Raw genomic sequence first — 12,521 nt, 5'->3', positions numbered from 1 at the left:
CAAAGTGCAGTGTACAGTACAATATTTTAAGTTCACTCAGTTAAAGAATGGCTGTGGCTAGACTTCCTGCCTTCTGTTAATGAAAATCCTCTTGGCTTTCACTCACAGTAGGCACACTGAGCAAGGGAAAGCATGCACTGGCTGCCTCTGCTCCCTGTTGCAAAAACATATGACAATAAAGCTCAGCTAGGTTCCAATTTCATTTTTGTGGTAAGAGCCCCAAGCATCTTAACCAAAGCTCTCCCTGATGAGTCTCTAAAACTGATTACTAAATATAACCACCAGAGAATCTAACCTTGCTTGTTTAGGGGGACAAAAAATCAGATTTTTTTAGTGCCTTCAAATCTGAACAGCATTTAAGATTACAAAAACAAGACTAGCATATTAACATGGTGACAGCCAGAATGGCTTCGATAGGCTTAGTCCTGATCTTCTGCACATTGTTGTGTATTGTGGAAAACCATCCAGCGCATATTCTTGTAAGAAGGGAAGATACGATATGTGTTCCTGTACTGAAGAACCAGACTGAATTCTATGCCTTCCTTTTACAATCTTATCTGTAACTGTATCTGATCAACTAGCTGGTTTACTACTTACATTTCTGCAAGAGTTCTGCTCGAAGAGTGGCACTTTTGGGTTTTCTTTTCAGCTGGAAGTGTTTCACTGGGGGAGTAAGTGGCCCAGCTAGTGTTGTCAAGGCATTTTTGTTTAAGTACTGGCACTCCAACGGCAACATAGCTGATGTTTCACATTCACTTACTGTATAAAGAGTTAACATAATGCATGTGGGTAAAAGGAGCTCTTGCACAGATAATTACAAGACAATTTCTATATAGTTTGTGCAGGTGATTTTTAACTTCAAAATATTTATTCAGGCACTGAGGGTAACTTCTGTTTTGCTCATAATCAGTATTCCAGAAACCTGCCAACTCTAGCTATGTTATAGCAAGTAACCCTTTACCAGGATTTAACAGGAAATATATTATTTTTTAAACGGCCATGTTAGATTTGTCTAGTCAAGTGTAAAATATTTTAAAAGTATTGTACATATTTCAGTACCCTGGAAAAAACAGCTGAAGATTAATCCTCAGAAGCTACATTTAAAAAAAACAAAAAACAGAAAACACAATCTGGCAGACCACAAAATACCGAGAGGTGAAGATTTCGACCAGCAAATGATCACTCCTATTTTCAAGCACGATGAAGTAATCTTTCCAAGGAGTTTTTCTATTACTTTGCTGCATCCTGGCTCCTATGACCATTTCTGTCCATTACATTCGGTGGCTTTTCTACACTTCCAACTTTTGGGATAGTTCTTGTATTGCACTAACACTGGTATTGCATCACTGGTAGTACTAGCATATACATGGCCCAGGCATTTTAACTGCCTCAGTCTAGTTTACACTAATGCGCTCACTGCTGCCATCAGTAGTGAAGCTGCACCAGTGGGACACTTCCTAAGAACTGCTAGTATAGTTGCAGTCCATCTATATAGCACAATAGTTGGCTCCTCGAAGTACAGATGTACACCCTCATCTTTAATGAGGCTCCATATGGGGGTTTGCCCACACAAAGCTCACTGCTTTGGGATCAGGGGCTTAGAGAGAAAGCGTAATATCATGCTATGGAAACTATGAACAAGTGCACAGAGCCTCTCTACTAATGTGACAGTTTTAAATAACAAATAGACAACAGGAAGTCCCTTGAAGATTAGTAAAAAAAATGCAAGACAGGAATAAAACAATGTTTAATTTATGATCTTTTAAACGTTTATACAAGTTTAATCCCAAAGTAATATTTATTAAATTATACATCAGTTTTATTTCACTTCAGGCACTCCTAACATAGTCCTATTGCCTCACATGGAACAGTTCCTGGGGCAAAGAGCTGCTGGATTAGACCCACATTTATTGCTTCCCATTAGATTCTTAAACATATAGGGTGTGATCCTGGCCTCTCTGACTTTCACCCATAGTGGTTTGAATGCAAAAATGTCAAATATGCAGTGCAATTTTAGACAACAACAACAAAAGATTTGCTTACCTTTTTCCCTAAGTTCTCCTAAAATATCTTGAACATTGGGATTCTGTTCTTCAAGATCAAGGTTAAGGGAGCCAGTATCTGGAAAGGATTTTAAAATATCAGCTACCATTAAGACCCAGGGGTCTGAATCCAAGGTAGCGAGCTGGATAATTTCAGTCAGTGCACCTTTCATCTAACAAAAAAGAGAAAAGAAAATCAACAAATTGGAAACAATTCTAAGAAGGTTACTTTGTATTTGGAAATATTTTCAGAAACCAGCACAAACATGCACAATATTTACTTCCTGTGGGGAACCCATATAAATTATTGTGCTCTAACACAGCTAAACAAGGCCTTTAAGCCACATGTCCAGGGTCATCTTTTTTGTTACAGTTATAACACAAAGAAAAGATGATTTTTAAAACTTATTTCAGGGGGTTCAACTGGGGAAAAAGGGAAGAAGTCACAAGATTGTAGTGGGGGAAAGTAAGTTTATTTCAGCTACTAATCAAAATATCTATGAGTTGGTAGCATAAATAAATAAAAATAAATAAATCAAATACAATCATCTCACTGAAATTACATATTGAAATTTGGTTTTAATCATTATACTTTATACACAGGTAGCTCAGTCCCTGAGAAAGTTGAAAATTCAGATTTAAAAACTTTTTTAATGTCTTATTTGAACATTAAAAATGGACTTTTTAAAATCTCTCCAGTCTTTTGCAGAGCTAAGATGTCAGCACAAGAAAAAAATAGAATCAACATAAACTATGTGACCACTATTAAGACATACTGGCAATACAGGGCCTTAACACTAAGGGTTTTAAGATCAAGTGCAAGGAAACTAAGAGTTAATACTGAGACGTGACCCTTTCCATATCCCATTGTGATCACATATTGCAGTACATATGGCACAATTTACACTGTTTTCGGGTATCCAAACACAACAAGACAAGTCAAGGAGAGATCTTCATCCTTAACTCTATATTTCCTTTCTCTTATTAATTTACAACAGGCCTTTTATTATTTGAACATATTTTGCTTGTTAAAAAAACATATTACACCAAAATAGTAGATTATTAAATTATAACCCAGTTCTCCTTTTCCAAGCACCTTTAGACCTCAGAAATAAAGTCAATGATCCTTTTGATTTTGCTGATTATATAGTGATCCCCCTGCCCCAACACACACACCCTAAATTACAGAAAACTAATTTACGGTCTCATTTATGCTGTGCACAGAAGTCTCCACAAATTTCTAATCCCTGCTCCCCCCAAAGTCTCCCTCTCCCAAATCCTCACAAGAAACAGTGCTTAATTTGTAATGAAAGAGGTGCCGGGGCTCAAGCAACTTGTTGTGGGGCTCAAGCAATTTTTTTACTTTCATAACCGATGTAGCAAGCCCAGAGGTGCCAGGGCTATGAACTGCCAAGCCTACAGGTGCTGGACTCAGCCCTGCCACAAATTAAGCACTGCAAAAAACCCAGTGTCAGCCTAGAACAGAGGGCAAGACAGCCAAATTGGGCTTCACCCTCCACCAGAAGCTGCTTCCGCTACATTTTAAAAAAGGAATGAAGTAGGGAATGGGAGGGAAGAGTATGATACTTCTCAGGACAAAGGGCTGCTTTGACATCTCCAGTCCACAATACAAATTCTAGAACTTGAATAGAGATTTTCTGGGATTGTAAGTGTGAACACAGAACAGTCAATAACACTTTCAGTAGGTTTGAGTAATATGGTAAGGATGCTAGACCTGACTAAGCTGTCTATATTATGATTTCCACCAGTTTTAACACTGGTTCAGCTGACCTGATGGTAATTTTTTCCGTAAGTTTCCTCAGTGTCAAGATCTTTTGTCTCCTCTTCCCACCATTCTGTTAGTGCTTTTTCTTCAGGCTGCTTTCTACATATGGCCAAGCACCCTCAATGCCCTCCTTTATATATCTTCTCAAACTCCTCTTTTCTCTAGTTTTGTATCAGGAAGACCACCACTGGACTCTGATCCCAGATTAAGTTTACAGGTCAGGCAGTTAGAAAAATATGTATTTATTTGCAAACTGAGCATATCTGATATGCAAGTCAGAGGCGCACAGAATCTCACATGCCATTTTTACAGTTACTTTTCAAAGCAGAACTACATTTCAACATTGTTAATTTCATTATGGACCAAATCTTGAAATCCTTACTTAGGCAAATCTCTCACTGACTCCAACGAGAGTCTTGTTAAGCATAGACTTCAGGATCAGGTCCAACATAGTTTGTCAGTTGTCCTTATGGGTCTTGCCTGAAACGTCAATGCTTAGCAAAAATACTTTAAAAAAAAAAAGGAGTGAAATTAGTACTCGTGGAAATGAGAAGCTAATTACATTTTGTACAGACAGCCAAAAATATGGCAAGGCTTTAACTTGGACAAACATTGCTATAAAGATTAACATGAGGAAAGAAAACCCAACTAATTTTCACTAGTAACAAACAGCCATCGGAATTTTAAATAATCATAGCATTTGGGGATGGGAGGGAAGGGACAAGTTATTGGCAGCAGACAAGAAAACCAGACGAGCTCCAGGACTTCATCCAAGTAGTTCCTATTAATTTTCTTTCCACTTCTACCACTAATGCAGTGTGGATTAAATAGAATTATAAAGTGGTTTCACTACTGGCTAAGAAACCTAAACTGTTTTTAATGGTTCAGTGTCCATTAAGAAGGTGATGTTGAATAGGAGTCCACAAAGGTCTATTATTAATCAGCATTTTCATTAATCTGAAGAATGGAGTGGAGAGTATATTAATATCTGCAGATGATAAATGTCAAAAGGATAACATATATTCTAGTGGCAAGGAATTAAAATACAGTATATATTTAATAAAATGGGAAAATGGCCAAGATCAATATAAAATCAGATTCAATAAACTGCAAGATAGGAAATATGAGTGAGGGTCAGGGAAATGTAAAGGATGACAAATTAATACAGATAGTGATTGTGTTACATGCAGCTCAAAGAACTAAGGTGGCATAATATACCCCCCTTACTCCCGTATGCTGGTGCTTTATACCATCACTTCTAGTGTGCAGGAAGCAGCTGGCTTCCCACCCATGAAGGTGGATGGAGGTAGAAGGGGGCAGAGCCTTGACTCCGCACCCTTCAGTGTAGTTATGCTAGTGCAGTTTTACTCAGACTTTTGTACTGGTGACCCCTTTCACATAGCAAGCCTCTGAGTGCGACCCTCCCTTATGAATTAAAAACACGTTTTTATATATTTAACGCCATTATAAATGCTGGAGGCAAAGTGGGGTTTGGGGTGGAGGCTGACACCTCGTGACTCCCTGAGGGGTCCCGACCCCCAGTTTGAGAACCCCTGTGCTAGTGCATCAGGGAGTGCAAACACTACTCCAGGTTTAGACAATCTCTCTCCCAGGGTACTCCAGAGGCAGCACAACAACACACTGCCCAAACTGCAGGGCTAGATCATAATGACACAACCTAGCCATAAAGGAGTAAACACAATCCTGGCAAAAAAATGCACATGCCGCTATGGGTCATGTTAACAGGAGTATATTGTGCAAAATAAATAAGGATAATTATTCCTCAGAACTGCATTGAGCTTTCGATATCATTTCAAAACTCTGATTAACTGCAAAGGGTTTAGAAGAAAAAGAACAAAAGGTTAGGGAAATAAATCCATTAGGGAATGATTAGGAGAGCTGCCACGTTCAGTTTAGAGAAAAGCAGTATGAAGGATGAATTAAACAATTGCCTACAAATACACAGAGATGTTAAGAAGACAGGCACCAATTATTCTCATTAGTCAGTAAGGACAAACAAGTAGTAATGGGTTTATGGTGTGGTAAGGAAAATGTAGGTTAATTACCTACCCCACAGGAGTGCTGGAAGAATTAATTCATTAATACTTGTAAAACACTTGGAGTTCCTGAATGAAAGGTACCAAGGAAGTTGCAGGGGGGGGGGGGGGGGGAAGAAGAGCAGAACACTTAAGCAATGGATCAAGCTGCCAAGGGAGGTTTGTGAATCACCTTCACTGGATATATTCTTAGATAAACCTCTCTTGGAAGTGTCAAGTCTAGGGATTAAGAATGGGCAAGTGACCATCAAAAATCCTTTTTAAACCAAACAACACCATGTATTCTATAATCCCCACATTCATTGTAGTTCAGAAGTGGTTTCCAAATTATCCTGTTCCACTGTTAACCAATATACTTCACCCAGTGCTTATTTTAGAAGGATGAAAAATACTGTCTCTTTAAAAAGCCTATATTCAACCTACCATCCACAGAGCACAATATAATTTGATGTTTAAAACCTATCGTACACGATACAGCAGTTACACACACTGTACACACCATTCAGAGCCACAAAGCTGATGCAACATTGTTTCTAATCTCATAATATTTTCAGACACCAGGTCAATGCTCTGAGTCCTAACACCTGATCAGGGCAGACATGTACATGCGGAATAAAGAAAAACATGAGTACACTAATGAAGTCCAATCACACTGAATCTAAGTCATTTTCACAGGTCAATTCAACTCATAATACAACCTAATTAAAAAAAATCAGTCTGAATATACATTAAGACTTTTCACTCTTAGATAGCCCCAGCTCTCCTATATTAAAGTAATGTATTATTATTATTACTATTAGTTGTTGCTAAGGGATGACATTGTCTCAGTGCTGTACCCTATATAAAAATGAATACTGTTCTGGCCCAAAAGACTAAGAAATTGTAAGGTTATATGCTAAATAACAGCTGTTACTTGTTTTAAAGTAATCCGATAACAAGTGTGATTGTAACATTGTTTGACATGACTTCCTTAGCATCATCATTTAATTTGAGCAAGTTTATTATAAAACAATGCACTTTTGATGTAACAATTGTTCCTTCTCAATGAACTCATCACTAAATTCCCTTTGGTTAATAGCTTTGTTCCATTGGGTTACTTTATTAACAATACAAAACTAATGCAAAAAGTTTTTGGATCTGACTATACAATTTTTCATCTTCAACTGAATTTACCTATATAATGATTTTTTTTATGTTTATGTTTTAAGGGGGGTGAAAATGGAGGAAAAAGTCACTTACCCTAGCAGTTTTAACAGATCACAAGTACTCTGAAAAGGGACTAAAAAATTACATTGTGCAAGTCTCTCTCAAGACCAAGTTTGCTCAGTTTACAAGTCAAACGATAATATTTGTAGCTACTAGCTCCACAAACTCCATCTAGAATCGGAAAAAGCCAGCACTTCTGCCTCTGTCAATAACACCAGTACAAGTTTTTATATTCAGAACTTAGCTGGCTGTTTTGACAATACATGAGGTAGAATAGAAACTAGCTCACTCTTCAATAGTTTAAAGGAGTCTGCAAGGCTAACAAAAGTCAAAATGAGTGAAGTGACCTGCCAAACCTAATTAAATTTGGATTAATGTTAAGGCAGTATTTTAATAAAAAGTATCTCAGAAGTACTGTTCTTTGCAGCATTTCAATGGATTATTTTACAGTGCCACTTGAGCTGAAGCTCCATCAGTTTGAGACAAGAGCCAGTCAAGCGTTCTCCATGAAGAGCCCCAAATTTTTCAATTCACTCCTCTTGGTCCAAAATACCTCTAATCTGGTAACTTTCAGGGCACACAACAAGTCTCTTTCTTTACCTAAGCTTTCTGGGGCTTATATGCTAGTTCTGGGTGTAATGAGAGCTAGGGTCTTGATATGGAGGGATCATGTGTGACTGGGGTGAGTGATTCTTATTTTCTGGTTTTGGGGAGGCCGCTTTATTTTGTTTGTATTAGTATAATTGAATTTGTAATGTGAGAAAGACACAGAGCTGGGACAGTATGTCTCAAAGATACACAGGAAGCAGATATGCTAAGAAGGCGCCCTTTTTAAAGCAGACTGCAGCGACACATAACAGAGTGAATGACTGCACAGAAAATCCTACAAGAGCCACTCTGAGTCACACTACTCTGAAACCAATTGGTTAAAACACTTGATGCTTGTGCATATACCTTTTTTGGGACATTTGGTTGTAACTTCTCAAGAGTGCAGTGTGCATTAATCCATGTTATTTACAATTTCCCCCACACCATGTTTAGAATACTATTATCACACCTCAACAACAAACATCTCCTATCTGACAATGGCATCCATAAACATGAGTCTCTTGCAAAGGGCACATCTACTGGGAAAAGGTGAGACTCAAGCTGAACCTGCACACTAGCTGCATTGGTGTTGTCAGGAAACAGAACAATGTGGGCCATGAAGTAGACTGCAAATCCATCAAGACTCAAGTTGTGGAAATGTATGCTCCAGAATACTCTCCCATTGTCAAACTATTCCCTCACAAATCAGCAGATTCCTGACTTCAAAACAGCCCACTCAGACTGTTAGCATCCTCCTATCTCCAGTTAGCCATGCCAACCCTGATTTCCTAGCCCCTAGACATTTGAGCTTCAACATCCCTCCGCTATCCCCCCTAGAGACCCCTGCTCTTCCCCTTTCCGAGTTTCAGCACTTGCTGCTGTCCTCCCTAGGGTAAGGCTCTTAAACTATGTTTACACTACAAGGGCTACAGCAGCATAGCTGCAGTGCTGCATTATAGACCAGTGGTGTGCAAACTGGGGAGGGGAGGATACAGGGAGCAAGAGGTTCTCGGGAGAAATGGGACATGCCACATGGGTGCCACACACAAGTAACAGTTATGATTACATTTTACTTTCTATTAGGAAAGTCTCTGGGCACATCACAGATTGAAACCTCAAAGTACTGGCTAAACAAATAATACTAAATGCCTAGGTCTTCCATAGCACTTTCATCAAAGGAGGACAGTACCAATATCCCCATTTTACAGATGAGCAAACTGAGGCACAGAGGTGGGGAAGGGACTTGGCCAAGGTCACCCATCAGGCAGAGGCTCCCAGCGCTCTCTCCACTAAGAGACATGGGGCGCGGGGTCTCAAGCGGCTGGCCACTCAATCCAGAACAGCTATTTCAGTGTAAACTGGGGAGGCTGGTCGGGTTGGGGAAGGGCTTGGCAGGTATGCATCCTAAGGACCCCCTGGGAGTGGATGTAGGGAGGGGGCAGCTAGGGCATTCTGGGTTATAACTGTGTGGAGTCAGATCAGGGGGGTACTGAGTGTAACACCCCAGGGGGCAGGAGGATGCAGTACTGATACCCTCGGGCCGGAGAGGGGGTATACCCAGCGGGCTGTTACTGAGTGTAACGCCCCGGGAGGGGGAGAGAAGAGCACTGATACCCCCTCCCCGACCCGGGGGTGTGTCCGGCGAGCGGGGGCGAGACTCGGCGCGCGGCTCCTCAGACGCCATTTAACGGGGAGGGGGCGGGTACCGCTGCCGTCGCCACACGGGGGCGTTTGCCGCCCTCCTCGCCGGGCTCGCCCAGCCTCCGCCTGCCGGGGCAGCTGGCCCCAGGCACCTCACCCCCCGCGGCAGGCCAGGAGCCGCCCAGTGGGGCCGGCCCCGACCCTCCCGGTTCCCATGCAGCCCCTGCCCCGCTCTCACCTCATCCACCGCCCGGCGGGGCAGGTGCAGCATCCCCAGCAGCAGTTTGAGCTTGACGGCCGAGGAGAGGCCGTGGAAGCAGAGGCGGATGTTATCGATCACCGAGGCCGTGAGCAGCGAGGCGATGCTCGGCGGCGCCCACAGCTCGTCCGTGGAGCCCAGCTTGTTGTGTAGCCACAGGCCAGTGTCGCTCTCCCGCATCGACGCCATCTTGAGAGCGGGGCGAAAAAAGAGGGGATTCTCAGCGGGCATTTTATGAAGACACCTAAACGAAGGGAGGGTGAGGACCCCTGTGGGTTGCCGTTTCGTTCGTAACCCAAAATGGCGGCGCCCTAGTGGAGAACCTCCACCATTGAGGGGGGCCAGGAATTCCGTAATCTAAAATGGCGGCGTCCTGTTGGAGAGGAAGAGCCAGCAAATCTTCCGTGATGCAAAATGGCGCCTCTCTTCCGTATTGCAATATGGCGGCCCCCTGCTGGGGGGAAGCGTCACAGTTGACTGGCTTCCCACCCTTCTCCGCGGGCTAGTTGTGTTCTCATTACTCCCTTTTGGTAGTAAAGGGCCAAGGGACGGGACTGAAGGTCAAGCGTTTTGGAGAGAGTCTCACAGCCAGGCCCCTGCCATGTGCCCGTTCCCTCTGCCCTTCTCTCTCCCTTCCCTTATTCATTTCTCTACCCCCCCGGCTCTTGTCTCCCCGCCCCTCTTCTCCGTCCATCCGCTCTCCTCCTTCCTCCCACTTCAGCCCCGCACCTCACTGGCCAATACCCAGCACAGCTGTTGCCAGCCAAAGCGTAAGAACTCTGCTCTCGGCCCTGCGCGGAGCTACTACCCCGGACCAGGCTCCTCAGCGCCTGGGGTTGTGCTGTGCCCATTGGACGGTACCCACCGTTTCTGATTCGGTGGCAGCCTGTTGTATGCTAGAGCTGGCAGGAAACGTTTGAAATGTATATTTAAAAAAAAAAAAAAGACTTCTCCAACCTCTCCCCATCTTTTGACCAGTCAGCGGGCTGCTCTAATCCAGTGGTCTCCAAACTTTTGCGCACCCCATCAGTAAAAAAAATTTTGAGCACGCACCTTCTGCCGTGCCGGCTCTACCATTCTTGCCAAAGCACCCCCCCCCAAAAGTGCTCCTCCTGCTGTGCATCCCCAAGGATCCTCTTGTGCACCCCACTTTGGAGACCACTGCTCTAATCTACACCCTCCACTGTGGTATCTGGGCAACTCACTTCTCCTTTGGTCCCCTGTTTGTTCTCCCTCTTTCCTTCCTTTTAAAACAACAACCCCAACTTGCCACCAAATTGATATATGATGAAATCAACTTGCAATGCTGTGCTTTGACAGAAGCAAAGTTAACTGCCTTTTTCATCATCTCCCCAAAGATTTTAGTATGGTGACAGGAGGAAGACATCTCAATGTACACACCAAAAGCAGGAGAAATTAGGAAACATAGAAATACACACTTTCTTAACTTCATGTGCTACGAGGGGGACTCTGCTTTCCACACCTGAGTAATGATAAACACATGCTCAAGTCTCTGCAGGTTCAGGGCCTTATAAATACAGCTTAAAATGCGTATTTTAGTATAGCAATAAACTAAATTAAAATGGGGGAATCTTTCTGGGGATGCATGGAGACAGAATGAATTTGGTGAACCTGCCACACTTAGGGATTTTTGGAAAACCATGCTCATTACAATTGTGAAACCTTTACAGCAAGACAATCTGACTTCTCTGTGGGAGCTGAGCTGATTGGTATGAGGCACTCTAGGCACAAATTCTTCTAGTATCTCTACAATTGTGGAATTTGCTATTTGTTAATATCTGAAATGCTGTGTGTCTCACAGCATCTAAAATTCTGCACACGCAGTGCTGATTTGTATGTGCTTTGTAAAGTACTTTGGGGCAAAAAGGGGCGATGTGAATGGATTTTATTATAAATCAGCACAAGGGAAAGTCATGCTTTTTTTTTCTTTGTTCTTAAGCAGTAATTTCTGAAATGAGTGCAAGTAACAGATGTAGCTTGCTAATGCCATAAAAGTGTAGAGAGAAACTGTCCTGTACAATATTTTAATTTGATATCACAATAAATTATTTTAAAAAAGAATAAGTCTGAGGGATGCTGCATAGTAAGATTTAACATAAGAACGGCCATTCTGGGTCAGACCACAGGTCCATCTAGCTCAGTATCCTGTCTTCCAACAGCGGCCAATGCCGGATGCTTCAGAGGGAATGAACAGAACAGGTAATCGCCAAGTGATCCATCCCCTGTTGCCCATTCCTAGTTTTTGGCAAACGGAGGCTAAGCACACTGTCCCTGTCCATCCTGGCTAATATCCATTGATGGACCTATTCTCCATGAACTCATCCAGTTCTTTTTTGAACCCTGTTATAGTCTTGGCCTTCACAACATCCTGTGGCAAAGAGTTCCACGGGTTGACTGTGCATTGTGTGAAGAAGTACTTCCTTTTGTTGGTTTTAAACCTGCAGCCTATTAATTTAATTTGGTGATCCCTAACTTTTTGTGTTATGAGAAGGAGTAAATAACACCTCCTTATTTACTTTCTCCACACCAGTCATGATTTTATAGACCTCTATCTATTTATAGACCTCTATCTATCTCTATGATTTTTATAGACACCCCCCCAGTTGTCTCTTTTCCAAGCTGGAAAGTCCCATTATTATTAATCTCTTCTCATATGAAAGCTGTTCCATACTTCTAATCGTTTTTGTTGCCCTTTTCTGAACCTCTTCCAATTCCAATATATCCTTTTTGAGATGGGGTGACCAGATCTGCATGAAGTATTCAAGATATGGGCATACCATGGATTAATATAGAGGCAATATGATATTTTCTGTTGTCTTATCTGTCCCCTTCCTAATGATTCCCAACGTTGTTAGCTTTTTTGACTGCTGCTGCACATTGAGTGGCTGTTTTCAGAGAACTATCCACAACAACTCCAAAAT

General features: G+C 42.0%; 1 protein-coding gene across 1 annotated transcript in view; it reads right to left on the bottom strand.

Moving 5' to 3' along the window:
- Window positions 1-10,591, bottom strand: part of NELFA (negative elongation factor complex member A) — a 36,549-nt gene extending 25,958 nt beyond the window's left edge. Inside the window, exons 1-3 of the mRNA XM_024199042.3 lie at window positions 9,559-10,591; window positions 2,044-2,215; window positions 598-759 (exon numbers count right to left, since the gene is read on the bottom strand). Coding sequence (XP_024054810.1) covers window positions 598-759; window positions 2,044-2,215; window positions 9,559-9,810 — 586 coding nt within the window. The 5' untranslated portion in view covers window positions 9,811-10,591. The remainder of the gene's footprint in view (window positions 1-597; window positions 760-2,043; window positions 2,216-9,558) is intronic.
- Window positions 10,592-12,521: the final 1,930 nt, after the last annotated feature.

This window comes from Terrapene carolina, unplaced genomic scaffold (genome assembly GCF_002925995.2).
Source record: "Terrapene carolina triunguis isolate 2854851 unplaced genomic scaffold, T_m_triunguis-2.0 Scaffold66, whole genome shotgun sequence".
Lineage (NCBI taxonomy): Eukaryota > Metazoa > Chordata > Testudines > Emydidae > Terrapene > Terrapene triunguis.
Note: the sequence above shows the minus strand (reverse complement) of the source record. Positions and strands in the feature narration are given on the sequence as shown.